The sequence below is a fragment of the Mytilus californianus genome, unplaced genomic scaffold (assembly GCF_021869535.1).
Source record: "Mytilus californianus isolate M0D057914Y unplaced genomic scaffold, xbMytCali1.0.p SCAF_5, whole genome shotgun sequence".
NCBI classification, from domain to species: Eukaryota; Metazoa; Mollusca; class Bivalvia; order Mytilida; family Mytilidae; genus Mytilus; species Mytilus californianus.
Genome location: NW_026262701.1, coordinates 85,542,329 through 85,558,660, shown reverse-complemented (window position 1 = coordinate 85,558,660; position 16,332 = coordinate 85,542,329). Strand labels below are relative to the sequence as shown.

Below are 16,332 nucleotides of genomic sequence, written 5' to 3'. Positions count from 1 at the left end.
TTTGACCACTAGTATCATAATAAAGACGTAAAGTATAAATGCTGAAATCTATCTCCTGCAGATCAATTATGATCAGCGTAACTCTGTAACCATCCAGCTGTACTTCTACACCATGAAACCCATCTTTAACTATGACAAACTCTTCGGTGGTGACATATCTGTTTCGAACTAGATCCGTTTTACCTCTATACCAACGTATACTGGAATACTTTGGAATACTATACACATTGACATATAATTTAGTGTTTTTACCAATCTTCCCATACTGTTTAGAAGTGTCCTTCGTGTCAGCTGTTACCACTGGTGGAGCTATACCATAGAAACTTATTTAATTAATATTACATGTCAGTCATGTAACATGTGTAAATAGATAACATTGAAATGTGAAAATTGAAGGTAAAGTGATATTAAACAATGATGAATAAATTAGTAAGACACCTATTAACTAAACGTAAAAGGGATAAAAGTATATACATTTAGTAAATACTGAACTATTTACACATTGCATGATTAAAAGTGCTTCTCTTAAACTACTGCATTTCTTTTTATTTTTTTATTTTTTTGTACAGCACATAAACAAGCACTTATAAAGTAACAACTTTTTCTCCCTTTTAACATATACAAATTTCAAGTATCACCCTCTAAACATAACTATCTTTTCACAACTCCCCTTTTGAAAAATATTGTTTTCAGTACATGTAAGCTGTTTATTCCCCAAAACGATCAATAAGGACATATGTTGGACATGTCTTTATAAACCCTAGCTAAAGGTCAAGGAACAGTAATTGGGCTGTGTCACTGATTGTGGTAAAATTTTGCATACAATTTTAGCTAGTTGTACTATAACTGAAAATTGATAAAATAATTCATAAAATAGGTGAACATTGGTATAGAAAGAACATAAAATCGAGGAAACACGTTCATAACTTTGTCTTAAATCATCAAATCTTTACTAAAATCTGTTACAAATATAAATAAGAAGATGTGGTATGAGTGCCAATGAGACAACTATCCATCCAAGTCACAATGTGTAAAAAGTAAACAATTATAGGTCAAAGTATGGCCTTCAACACGGAGCATTGGCTCACACCGAAGCCCATTTGTTGTAACTTGAACTCCAGTTATCATGCATTTGACATTCATCATACATGATACCAAAGACGTCATTTTAGAGTGTGTATAAACTGATTAAATTTTGTTTTATTATTTTTTATCTAGGAATGAATTATTAAGCCAATTATATTCAAAAGGAAAATGAAAGTAATTATCAAACGTCATTAGTTGCAGTAATCTGAGGAAAATATACCTTACCATTACTAATTACATATCCAGATCCTGTCTGTTTCAGTTGTCCATTAATTCCTATAACACCATTGTCAGCTGCTGTACAAACATATTCACCAGTGTCCTGATACCGTTCATCTTCAGATACTGTAGGTAATGTCAATATCTGGTTATTGTCACTAAAATATCTAATATGCTCACCATACTGAGATCTATGGTGCCAGATACAAGTGTTCACGATAGGATTACCATCTAACGTACTTTGAATCTGTCTGGATAACTGAGTCAGGGGGAAAGTTTCATTCTCTACTGTAACACCAGGTGCATCTGTTTAAAAAATAAATAAGAATTAGCTTCTGTCATGCATGAGTTAGAACACAGACTCGTCTTTCGGTCAAACAATTCGCGATTTTGACTGTAACACTTACATTCTGTCGATTTCAGTCGATAAACCTGTCAACATGCCCTTCATTGGTATGATTGAAACATAAAAATTCAATGTCATTTTTTTAAGTCAAAACAGAGAATGTTTGTTAACATTTAGTTCGAATTCGATGAATGAAACAATATTGATATCTGGGTGTGTATAAAAATCATCTTAAATACAACGATTAGAATTCTAAAATCGCCGGACGCGTTTCACTTCATTAAACTTATCAGTGGGATTGCAATCAGAACAATTGGAAGGACAGCTCAAATGATAAATTAAGAGCTTTGGAAGCTAAACGCTATCTTATATACCTGCCAAATATGGCATTGGCTACCTATGCATGTGGTTTCGAACGAATGTTTCCTGTTCACACTATTGTGTAAAGCTACGATATATTCCCTGTGTAACACATGAAAAAGGAAACGAAACTGTTAAGGACTAGGTTTTCTAATATAAATAGTTTTCTTATTTTATGGAAGTAATGAATAACGGATGGATACACGATCTTTTCTATGCTACTCTCGGTTTTTAATCGCGGTGCTTAGTTTTATAGTTTTCTATGTTGTAGAGTGTAGATGTACTACCGTGACCACAAATAACTTCAACCATGTTTGTTGAATATCAGTGAAGGCGAGTCATTTCAGCTAACACATCAACAAAATCATATATAACTCGAAAAGTAAAGAATGTAGCCCAAAATGATGTGAATTTAATAGCAAAGCGAGACTTTCAGAAAGAGAGCATTGACAAGACCTCGAGGCATAACGAGGGACAATGTGCTACTTCGAAATACTTTGCTATTGGTGGCATGTTGAGCTCTGACCCAGCCCTTGTCAGACAATAGGTAACTCTTTGGTAGACTTACTCTTCAATTATTACATATAAATTATTTATTTATTATATTTTATTGAGCGGCATGTTGTTGGCCAAGCCCATGCTTACGATGACTCACTTTGCAACCTGAAACGGGTAACTTCGATTGAAGAAACCGTTTGCACACTAAACGTGTATCAATAAGAACTTTTGTGTTCTTGTCTTTCATTTTTGCTTATGTCTATAGAGTGTCTGTATGCCATTTTGTTTTTCTTTGTTGAAATAGTAATTTGTTTTGATAGTGATTAAGATTATAACACAATGTTGACTGCGGTACCAATCTAGACATAATGTCGAATTATAGCTAATTTCCTAATGCTTGTAGATTAAGACTTTGGTTGGCTTGCTTGCTTTGTTTGTATAAAAATTTGCTCAAGCATTGTAATGAAGATTGACATCTGCAAACAATATAGGGAATTTAAACCTGTATACATTATACTTAAATTTGATTGGATGTTTTCCTTGAGGTTAGGAACACCCAATTGCACATGTAAACATTACCTGACAAATATAATTCACACATATATATTGATATATTTAATAAGCTGGATTTTAAATATAACATAAATAATCATTTAAATGAGAAATTACTATAGCTTGATTGTATACTTATTTAATAGGGTTTAAACAGGCAATCCTTTGTTGACCCTCCATTGATAAATGTGACTTGGTTTTTGGCCAATCCATGGCATGAGTAAGTTATGCAATTCAAACCGACTTGTATGATGGTCTCGATGGGGTTTAAAGAATAAAGAAGATTGGGCAAAAAGTGCAGAATACAGGGGAAATAAAACAAACAATTGAGAAAAATAGGCAAAAATAATAAAGAATAGAGAATTATAGGGTGCTAAAATATAATGAATAGAGAATAATTGGCAAGATAAATAAAGAATAGAGAAAAATTGTCTAACAATTAAAGACTAGAAATAAAGGACCCCCATCCAGGCCCTCTTTTATAGCTTAGTGGAGCTTTCCTACAATCGGGGTAATATAATTATCAAATGTATTGTTTTTAAGTATACTGACCAAAGAAAGAATTCAGGTAGTTTTCATACGGCCAATATTGCAACCGTTCTTATCTAAAATTTGTCAAGCAATATTTTAGGCGATGATTTAAATGATTTATAAAATTGTGCAAAATAGCTATAAAAATGCAAATTTCAGCATAAATACGCATGAGAACGTTATTGTTGTACGAGACTGCCATGCAATACTAAATACAAATTTGTGTAGGAATTTTTTTTTCAAAAGATCAAAATTATTTCCTTCTCAAGGTTGGTCCACAAACGATTATTTATCTAAAATATTATATTTGGCGCATTTATTATTGGTAGGATTATAAAAGCAAGCAAATAATCATTTATGTTTTGACTTTTTAAACAAGAAAAAAAACAAGGTTCCGAATATGCCGGTGAATTAACTACAAATAATTAGAATGAGTGATTTATGAAATGTAATAAAAGCAGCTTATTAAATATGTGTGAATAAAATTTGTCCTGTAATGTTTACATGTACAATCGGGTGTTTCTAATCTCCAGGATAGCATCCAAACAAATTTAAGTATAATGTTTTCCCGTTTAACTCCGCCTATCTATATTGTTTGCAATCTTTATTACAATGCTTGAGCAAACGTTGATACAAACAAAGAATTCAAGCGAAACAAACTCTTAATCTACAAGCATTAGGAAATTAGCTTTAATAGGTTTTTTAGGATTGTTATTGATAAAAGCTTTACACATTTGTCTTATGTGTCTTCATGAACACTAGTCTTAAGAGTTGCTGGAACAATACTTTCTCAGATTTATTCACTTTATATTAAGAGTCTCAAACAAGTGAACTTATAAATTAGAATACTATGTTTTTTTATAAATATCTTTAATGTTGGCCTATTTTTGTGATTAATCACTGAATCCTCTTTTAAATTCAGGCCAGTATTTCATTTTACCCAGTATTGGCCAGTATTACCAGTAGAACTCGGGTTTTCCCAGTATTTCCAACTAGGCTGGGCAATACTCATAAAACCCGGGTTTTTGAAAACCTATTGAGGACGAAAAATTTCTTATTTTTCAAGTTTTCAGCCCTTGAATATTCTGTTATCTGAATAATGGAATAATGTATATAAATAAGAAAAACTTTGAGTACAGAGATTAACAGTCACTGATCAATCGCTATTCGAAATATTTGTGTCGTGATTTTTTTTATAAAACGACATCACTTTTCATCAATTCAAGTGAAAATGATACAAATGAGTGAAAACCAAAATATTTGTTTGTCAGGCAACTTTAAATCACTGACAATCAAATAATAAATGTGATCAAGAGCCTGGGCAGTTTTTGACATCACTATTTACTTATATCAAGCTTTATGCTAATTTAACAACTTATACGGTTGCCATAAATACCGGAATCTGCAAAAAGATAGCCTTTTCGCAGTTCTGCGTTAAACATTGTATGTAGTCAAATTTATGTTGAAAAGGAACAATTCTCAAAAAACGTGAAAACATTTTAAGGAAATGATACAGGCAGGCATCAAGCATTTGGTGGGAATGTATGAGTTAAGGGATTTTTATTTATAAAAAGTCGGATACAAAAAAAGGGGAAGAAAATATATATACACAGATAAATAAAAAAGTATAAAAGTTATGGAATAGATATAAGAAGATGTGGTATGAGTGCCAATGAGACAACTCTCCATCCAAGTCAAAATTTAAAAAAGTAAACGATTATAGGTCAAAGTACGGTCTTCAACACGGAGCCTTGGCTCACACCGAACAGCAAGCTATACAGGGCCCCAAAAATTACTAGTGTAAAACCATTCAAACGGGAAAACCAACGGTCTAATCTATATAAAAAACGAGAAACGAGAAACACTTATGAACCACATCAACAAACGACAACTACTGAACAATTAAAAACTTGTTTTCTTGATTTGTTTCAACAGCATGGAGCATTGTTCCTTGTATAATTACATAATTCATTGATACAAGAAAAAACTTTAAAACCGTATAATAAACTAAATATTATTATGATATTTGTGCCTGGTCAAAGTAAAAAACCAAATCCGAATACGTAAGTTGCAAGTAACAGATTATTGGCATGTTGCAGTTTTAGATTTAGTTTCATTACTTTGATTTACAAAAGTATAATTGTCGAAATAGTTATAATTACAATTGGCTCAAACATTAGTAGTATTAAAACGAAAATTACATTGGAGGTGTCCCTCCACCCATTCAACCAATGAGCATAAAGAACACTTCGAAATAAGGCCTACTCTGACAAAACATAGTAATAATGAAGTTGGTGTTTACTTTAAATGTATGAAACAAATATATTTGAATTAAGAAAGCTTTTGCTGAAAGATAAATATATATTTTGACGACATTGAACATTAATTTGCCTATGGTTTTCCTGTTAGTAAGTTATAGATGTGCTAAGTAATATTCTCTTCATAGATATTCAGAGTACTGTTTTAGTTGTGTGTGGCTTTTAGGTGATCATTTGTCCTGATTAAGAAACGCGCATCGGACGCATGAAATTTATAGGGTATTGTTTTCAGTTTTGTTTTTTTGTTTTTTTGTTTTTTTTTGGGGGGGGGGGGGTTGTCACTTTTTCAATTAAAATGACCAAATGACGTAGAGGTTAACAACTATAGATCACTGTGTGTTACAATAAGAAATAGTATACATGGTTCAAGTGAAATACCAAATTGTGAAACTGTTAAGGTGGCTGGGGTGTCTTCCTCCATCTTGGATTTTGAAGTAGCAGATAACAATTAATCTAGAAAACAAGTCCGGTGACCCCATTTTTTTCTTTTTCTTATCCGAAAGCATGTTATAGGAGCTATCTTCTTTTTATCACACAAAATTGGATTTTTCATGCATAATCTATACAAAATCTGACAATTTTGCACAACCTGTAGCGTGAAAATAGTCCGGTGACCCATACTTTTTATTATATTTTGGAAAAAAGCATGATAAAAACTACATTTTGACAAATTATTAAAAAATTCTATGGATTTTATTTAAGACCCCCATCCACCTTAAGTGTATTTATTACTGGTATTTTTTATCTTCGTTCACTAATTGTTCAAATAAAATCATGATATTCTTCGTAAAATGTCCTAAACAATAAGTCAGACACACTGCTAACTAACATGTCCTTTAATTTTCAAAAAAATCCCTGGCAGAAAGACTTTATTTTTGGATATCAAAATGCATAACTTCAAAATAAAATTTTCCTGAGGTGTTATCTATGGCGAGTAGTCTTCAACCTCTGAAAATGTCTAGTTCAAGGAAATATTTAGGTAAAAATTTTTTGCGTTTTCCCACTGACAACTAGCTAAGATAATTGTAAGTTGACAAGCGGCCTACAAGTACATTAAATGATGCTTAATAGCTAGCTAGATACATTGGTCTTATAAAATACAATTTTCATGAACGGATTGTAAGTAAGCCATGTGAATAAATGTCTCGGTCGTCAAGACCTAAATTGACAGCTGCGTTATCTTTACAATAACTTCCCTTTTTTTTCGATTGAAAACATTATTAGGTAGAGTCATTTCTACTTAAACTGGCAAAATTATACCCCACCCCTTATAGACTGACAGATTCTTTATATATCCACAATCTTCGATCACTATGTTATGATGACACATTTCAGACATTCACAGGACATTACTCTGTGACGGATATCATTATATTAACACTAAACGATATTTTGACGTCTTTATACTACATCAGTTGGATCTGTACTGAATGATATTTTAGTCATGGAGAATTTTTTTTTGGTTGTTATTGGCTTTGAACTAGCTTTCGGTAACTGCGAGTATCGGTCCTTAATGTGTTTTGTTTTTATGTTAGTAGTGTTTTTGTATCAATCTGATGAGTCAAGGCAGTTCCAACTGATTTTTACTGTTTGTTCTTAATCTGGTTGTTGCACTACTGTCCCAGATTATGGGGAGGGTTTAGTGCTCAAAACACGTTAAACCCAGCCACATTTTTGTCTGTGCATGTCAGGAGTCAGGCTGTAGTTGGTTGTTATCTATTGTTTTTTTTTGTTTAAATTGTTCCACTTTTTGTCAGTTCGGGACCTTTTATAGCTGACTATACGGTATGGGATTTGCTCATTGTTGAAGACCGTGCAATGCATGACTTATAGTTGATGTGATCAACGTCTTTTGGACCTTGTTACATTAATACCACATCTCCTTATCTTATATTTAATATATTTCAAGGAAAACCTAACCATTCGGAACATCAATTCCAAATGCATTTATGAACATTTGCAATTTACTTCTATTTGATAAGCTATTTAGGTTGATCTGAAACTTTGAAATGAAATAAGTAGATATGGTATGATTGCTTATGAGACAACTTTTTATAAAGATCAAAGGGCAAAATGCGGAATGTAATTCCCTTCATTTCACAGTATTTGCCTTGAAACGTTTTATTAGGTAAAAGGTTTTTTTTCTTTTCTTCTTACCATCATTTTCCTTATCTACAGTAGAAATGACTGTCATTCTATCACTGATGACGTATCATTTACATAACTTACTTCATACAAGTGGTGAAGTTAACTTACATTTGACATCTAATGTGAGAGATGTTTCCATGGATCCAGCAACATTAACAGCTATACATATTAGTGTTTGTTCATTATATTTCCTGTCCACTCTATATTTTAGATAAGATGTCACATTATATGTATCTGTTGATGATTCTTTGTTTGATTGGGATGTAGAGTTTGTTGTAATATTAGTTCTTTGTGGTCCAAGTAACCAGTATATATAAGCAGCAGGACGACTTCCTGTAGCCTGACATGATATAGCAAAAACTTTTGTTTCTTCTGTACTGACTGTATCAGGAGAAAAAGGGGTTATTACTGGTTTCACTGAAAAAAATGAAATGACGTCGAATCATTTTTCTAGGGTTTTTTAGCTTATAATGATATCCTATATTGTCGGTTTCGAATTTATGTTATTAACTTTGATAATTATAAAATTTGAAATCAACAATTGTAATCAATTAGCACATTAATCTATCAACTCATTATACCTTTTAACTTTTTTATTAAGATTATTAGGTTTCTAACGTTAAAAAAGAGTTTATATGTAAACTATTATTTTTTAATAATGGCATTTATCAATTTTCCATTTGAAATATAATCAGCTCACTTCAACCAATAGCTAAGACTATTGGTTTACAAAACATGAAACCTAAATGCCTCGAAGTGCGTGTATCGCTTAAATGTTATACGTGCCCAACAAAAAGCGCACTGTCATTTCTCATACTGTAACTAAAAATCGTTTTGGTATGTGTGAATAAAAGTATACGCTTCATATACCCTTCACATCTGAGGGAATCGTTAAAAATAAACAACGAAATATTCCTTATTGATGACATTCATTTATTGAATTCATTTTCTTCACCTGCATAAGTGAATAAAATTGGTTTTATGTTTCGAATAAAGTAAGGTGTAAGGTAAACAAAGTTTGCGATTTATTTTACCGATCTATTTTAATATATGCTGAGAAGGAGTTTTGATAAGAAATGGCATACAATATATATAATGACTTATTCTATTGGGTATTACATAATCACGTGCCATGAACTATTTAGTAAAATTTACACTCAAATGCAAGGAATGACCATTCAGAATTAAATATGTACCAAACCGGTGAATAACCTTGAAGTGCGTGAACCTCTTGATTTTTAACATGATTATTGCCGATTTAATTGACGTCACTGACGTTCGTAAACAAAACGGCAACGGCCTATTTGATAATACAGCTAGTACCAATAGAGATGTTGTTTATAGACTCTACGAACTGCCCTTATCTGAGACACTAATATTTTTCAAAAAGAGTTTTTATATGTTGTCGAAAGGACCAAGTGACTAAAAATAAAAAAGGTGGAATTAAAGTTTCTGTGGGACATTTCTGTAAATAACCAACGTCTGAAAACTGTCAAAACATAGAAGAATTGACAAACAGTACAAAGCATTCTGAGACATGATATTACAATTACAATCTTTTAAGGCATGCATTGTGTGTTCCCTAAACAGGCATTTGCAATGGTTAAATGGCCCTTTTGTTGTTCATAAACAGGTTGTCTAAAGATTTTCTTCCTAGTAATGTATTATTAGTTACACATTGTGCTAGTGAACAAATACGATATAAATGGGGTCAGTAAATTCCATATGTAACGATTTTATCTTACCGACTAACTTAACATGTCGCATTTAGTCTAGTGGACTATCAAGGTGATCAAATCTTAATATAAAAAACCTACTTCCATTGGTCTATACAAAAACAAATACCAACAATAACAACTTGTTAGCTTTCAAAGTGTTTTCTGCATTTATTTCAATCGTTCATCATCAATTTCTTTATCTGCTGTCAAGTAGAAACTTTCAGATTTTTCATCAACGCCGTGTTGTTTTTATAAAGGGACGTAACACCACTACTAACCGTATATTAAAATAAACCACGCCTACTAACCCCATATTAAATATACATTGTCTCCACGCGGTCGCTTTTAACCAATGGCATTCCTAGAACTGTATAGGAGGTAACATCGTAGATACATAGAATTATCTAGTTATCACAGAAACACATAACTCCTGAACAGAGATTGTCTTCTGTCAAAATTTAATTTGATTTGTATATTATGGTCTTTAAAATTGTGTTTGAATCCAAAAAGTTTATTATCATCTGGAAACCAAAAAAGGAATTAAAAGGGTATAGCTCTCTGGATTCGTAAAGTGTCAAATTTATCTGCTAGGTTTGCATCACTACACTGTGGTAGAATTTAAAAGATTTTGTTCAAGGGTACTTAAGTTATTATTGGGGTCAATAAAAACTCTGCCGAGAAGATAATCAAGAACATAACTCTCATGGTACAATAGATGACAAAGCAGTCAGAATCGAATTTGACAATAATTTTATAGTTCCTGACATTTTGTTAGACTCTAACAAAATCATGTTGAAACAAATATAAATTCATATTTTAGATAATTAAGGGTCATAACTCTTCAAGCGTAAAGGAAGGGTTTAAAGAGTTGCCAGGATTTGGTTTCGTATACGTAACAGCATTTGTTGTTTGTTGGCTAATCGAATTATCCGTAAATCATCCTGATGTTGAGAATTTACATTTTTGAAGGTATCTTTACACCCAACATTTTGACAGTGGTTACAAAGCAACTTGTCGAAATCATTTTTATTTTGAATCAGTAGTCCACAGCTTCCACAATAAAGTACATTACCTTTCAATGTTGATGTAACTGTGTCCTAAAACTATTACGATGTCATTATATAAATCACATTGTTTCGACTACAATTGCACGCCAATCTTTATCATAAAGGACATTTGATTGGATAAAAGTGATGGATTGCCACGCCTATATTAAACTGAGGTCCTATGAACTTAGCCTGGCGTCCTGACCCAATCTAATACTTCGTCGAGCAGTGGGCCAGGATCCAAGGCTACTATGAACTGACTTCGGATAGCTGTCAATATGAGGGAAAATATTCCAGATATATTTGGACATTTAGTTGGAAACCAGTATTCGATATTTGAAAAAATAAAAAAAAAATATTGATATCTCTAATTGTTTCAGTATTGAAAGTGTTGAGTAACGAACATGAATTGTAGATTAAGTTTAGGAAGTCGTATACAAGCCCTTTTTGTAGTCATTGCACACAAAGAAATACAAAAAATCTGCAGGTTTTGTGATATTATAAGAATTGAAAATTTTTGATAAATTCAAATTCTCATACAGGATGATTTTTCCTTTTTTCCTCAACATTGCCTGCTGGAGAGAGTGAGAGAGGGGTAGGAAAGGTGTCATCCCGAATTTCCGGGAAAAAAACCGAAAGCTGAATACCGAAATCTCGAAAAAAAAATAAAGAATTTTATGCCGAATCCCAAATAATAATCATTGATTCCCGAGTCCAAATAAATGTAAATCCCAAATTCACACAAAAATATAGGCCCAACCCGACGTCCCGAAAAGATCTGTTCAAGAGTTGAGATTATTTAAATTTTCAGAGATTAAAATCAAACAAAAATATTTTACACAAATTCGTCTTCAGACACGTTAATTGCATCTTCGCTAGCCAAGGGTTACGATCCACTTCCCTTCTCTCCACCCTTGGCGGATTGAGATAGAATTTCGGAGTTACATGTAATGATTTTCATTGGTTGCAGTCGAAACTCGCTGCATCCAATCAAAGAGCGCCTATAACATGATCACGTGTAAATGTAGAAAGTGTATGTAAACAATTGCCACGTGCTTATTGTGCAACAAGTCTTTACATCCCTAAACATACGACTATATTTAGTGACAACTTGAATGTTTTTAATCAACTAATAGAAGTTTATGTGTATGTTTCTTGCACAAATGCATGAATGTCAACGTATATTTTCGTTTCCCGCTTTACCAAGTGTGTAGAATCTAGACGCTACCGTGTTTTTGCCTCCAAATTGAAGAGTTCAAGTGCTACCATTGGTCAAGAATAATGTATTCGGAATGGGCGTGACTTTAATCTACCGATAGATGGCGCAACATTGTTATCACAAATGTTGGCTTAATATGCCAAGGGTGGAGAGAAGGGAAGTGGATCGTAACCCTTGGCTAGCGAAGATGCGTTAATTGATATAGTATAGTCTGGATTTTGCTAGAAAATTGCCAATGAAATGCATAAAATATCGTATGTCATGGGTCACGCACCGACTGTCTTACTTTATAGGGATGCTAATGTGGCACATCAAAGATAAGATGTATTTAACCAGAAAGTAACCCATTGTACCACAGAACGTAAATTAACCTTAATACATTGACTTCTTATCCTGTCGACTTTGAAGCCCGTCAGACAGTTCCACAGAAGAGTCCTTGGTAAAATTTGAAATTGAAACAACTCTTAGATTTCACGGGAACGAAGATTTTGCAGGTACTTTGTAGTGATAAGTTCATCAACGAAGTAATTTTAAAAATAAGACGCCAAGGTCGAAACTAGCTCTAGCTCACAATAAAGAAAATGTGAACCGTCTTAAATCGAGAAGGTCTCCTCGTGTACCCGAAGTTTTGTTTTGTGGACATATATCCCAGGTGGATAAAGTCACACCGACTTAAACAATGTAGGGTCTACTTAGAAATGACGATTTAAGGGTTCGAGGTACAATGTATGTATCATTTGAATAAGAATATAATCTATGTAGAAATTTGCTGTCATTTCATCTTGACTCAAACTAAATTATGTATATTTTATTGTTTTATAAAAAAAAAATCACTCCATCCCTAGTCCTTTATATAAGATTTCGTAGGTTCATATCGTTTGCATTCAACGTAAAAATATCCGATAGAAAAACGTAGATGTTATAGCAACAATAGGTCAATAGGTCATCGTACGGCCTTCGTCAATAAGCAAAACCCATACTGCAATAAGCAAGCCATAAAAGGCCCAGACTTAACAAAATGTAAAGCATTCCAAACGAGAAAACAAAAGCCTGAATTATGCACAAAACAACAAATATAATACACAGCAGCGAACGACAACCACTAAATTACAATCACCTGATTTGGGACAGACACATAAATAATGCGAGTCAAACATATTCTTTTGCGTTGTAAATTACACCACAGACTTTCTTTTTTCAAACAATAAGTTCGAAAGTACATAATTATTACCAATTCACCATGGTAAAGAAGGTTTATAATGTAATGTCTTTCGGATTCAAACTAATTAAAATTGGTTAGCGATGCAAAATTTTAGATATTTAGCTTGCAAGTTAAAAAATCATCTTTTTGCACCGAAGAATATCCGACGAAAACGTTTTTTTTTTTTTTTTATCCATCACATTTTTGTTCATAAAAGACATCGTGGGTTTTTAGTAAAAATTTACATTAAGACAAGTGTGTGAAATGCATTGCCTCTTTTACAAAAGTATATTCACGCACGTAGCGAAAATGTATAAATTTCAATTTCATTTACACGCAACATTTTCAAGCTAGTACAATGTAATCTTACATTCATACACACTCCTCTGTTTTCATATTTAAATGAAATCAATGGATCTCGTAAAATTTACGACTCCAGAATATCTTTCACAGTTGATTAGTATTTGAAACATCTGTACTAACTATATCATGCTGAAATTTTCTTTCTTATGCATCAATTTTTTTTTTTTTTGAATCCATGTAAAGTGTCCCGATATGACGTTCAAAATACGGTTGTCGATCAATTTAAGAAGGCGGGACAAACGGTCATTATTATCCAATGTACAAAGTGTTGAAGAGCGGTGATGCTCAAACACATCGAATGACATTGTCACGTATAAATGACAATGTTGTATAAACAACAAAAGGGGCGACTACATAATCAGATTGTTTAATCCTAATTCAAAATAAAGTTGAAATTGACAAGCAGCTTTGTAACCACTGTCATGATGTTGGGTGTATACCTCCGCCTATTGATAATTACAGAAGCGATCCGGTTACATCTTATATGACCTATTCACCCTTCACTATTTTAATAATCGTTATGTTAGTGTACTAAATTAGCCGTCCGCCGAACGCCGAAAAAAACTTTCGATTTAAGATCATAAGACCATAACTTTCGAACATTTTATAGACACAATCACGAAATGGTTTACAGTGATGGAATATCTGTGTCACAGATGACCACGGATTTTTTTCTCATTGTCGCAGACACATTTCCGTCCTCTTTTTTATAGATTGTGACATCACTGAATGAGAATTATTACCAAATTTGTACTAACCATAACAAACACGAGAGGTGCAAAAGTGGAGCAAGATCCGCTTACCCTTCCGGAGCACATGGGATCGCCCTCTTGTTTTGTGTGTATGATTTTACTTTTCTTTTGTTTTCTGTTGTTTGTTTTTTCGTCGTTTTATGGTTGTGATTATATGTATATTTAACGCCTTAACCCAAGGATGACAAATAAAAGCAAATAAACGTATTTCCAATGGGGTCCTAATAGTGTGTATGGTGAAATAAATAATTCATCATACAATTATGTAGCAGTAAATAGTATCTGTTATATAGATACAATGGATAAGCGTGGATTCTTGAAAAAGAAACCATGAGCCCGGAGGGCGAATGGTTTGTTTTTCATGAATCTACGCTTATCCATTGTATCTATAACTTAAACTATTGTGTTAATTTCTTTTCAAAATTAAAGCCTTTTCTTAATTAGAAGGTATTGTAAGTGAGTTTAAATAACCATGTTATCGTGTCCAACGATGCATTCATAAATCTCAGATCACAATTAATTGGTTAACAAAATACAAATATAACACTTTTACCTATAAAGATCTCTATATTACCAAGCATATGAATATTATCTGTCTATACAAAATAAGACATATTCGAAATATTTTCTAATAAAATAGAAAATGGAAATAGGGAACGTGTCAAAGAGACAACAACCCGACCAAAAAGCATATATAAAGTATATATAATAAGTATATTATCGAAATTTTTCTAGCACTCTAGGCACATCACGATTTTCACGCATAGGAATTTGCAAACAAACCTTTGTAAAATTATGTAGTAAAACAGATGAAATCATACTATATTTATAAAACAAAAATTGACAAATAGAATGTAATCATTTTTGTTTCAAACATGTGAAATAGCCAATAATAATAAAAAAAAAACCGGTAAAAACTCGCTATTATTACAAAAATATCCACTATAACATGCAAAATTAGAAAAAAAACAGGATAACATAAGAATTGGAACAACAGAGAGAATACAGGGATTCGATCCTAAACCGACAAATCCCTATCTTTGACTCATTGATTTTTACCATGCTAACCTCGCGGCTACCAACTCATACTATACGACTGCCTATTGTGTCTATATAAAGGTACAAGCCCTGTGTGTCCGATGAACCGATGTATATCAGATGTTCATTTAAATATATAAAATAGACATCTATAGTGTAACCCATTGGTAGCCGAGAGGTTTAGTCGATGTGTTGATGTCAGTCACACATAACAGATTTCAAGGAAGGGTTCGATTCCCAGTGAAGGCATATAAAAATTACAAAAATTAAAGGTAAGTTTTTAAATTAATTCCATTAGTGAACAGAAATCAGTAAATTAGCCAATTCAAACTTAATGAAATTAGGCACACAAAGGAAACAATTGAATATAATTTGGTGAGTCAATTTCAGCGGCAGATTTAGGAAGCGTTGATTCTAGAAAAAGAATCCACGGTAAATGAATAGGCTGACGTCACCACAATGGTTTAAATGAATATCAGCTCTAAACAGTCGTAAAAAATGCAATCTCATAAAATATAAAATCTCCATCTGACATTGACCTCAGGTTACTCATTAGGTGGGGTTTTTTTAACTTCAAACTAAAATGTTGGGTTTGAATTCAGATTAATACATTTTAAATGATCTGTTAGAGAATTCCGGTTTTTATTCTTTCAAACAAAAAAGTAGAAGATTCCACATCTAACATTTGGAACATAGAAATTATAGGAAGGTGTTCTAGCATTCCTTTTATTTGAAGTTATTGAAAAATCATCTTTTAAGTATTCTGGACATTTATCGTGAAAAACATTAATCCCATTTAGATAAAAAGATCTAGTGCAAAATGTTTGGGTTTTTAGATGAAGGAATGATTTCTTAAGGTTTCAAGCAATCCTATGAATTCTTATAGGATAAAAGTGTTTAAAATTAAGGTCTATTGATGACTACAAATTGGAATCTG

At 32.5% G+C, this 16,332-nt stretch overlaps 1 protein-coding gene across 1 annotated transcript in view; it reads right to left on the bottom strand.

The window, feature by feature from the left end:
• Positions 1-1,267: 1,267 nt before the first annotated feature.
• The window catches only part of LOC127702797 (kin of IRRE-like protein 3), a 28,832-nt gene continuing 13,767 nt past the window's right edge, over positions 1,268-16,332 (bottom strand). Inside the window, exons 4-5 of the mRNA XM_052207101.1 lie at positions 8,167-8,475; positions 1,268-1,611 (exon numbers count right to left, since the gene is read on the bottom strand). Coding sequence (XP_052063061.1) covers positions 1,268-1,611; positions 8,167-8,475 — 653 coding nt within the window. The remainder of the gene's footprint in view (positions 1,612-8,166; positions 8,476-16,332) is intronic.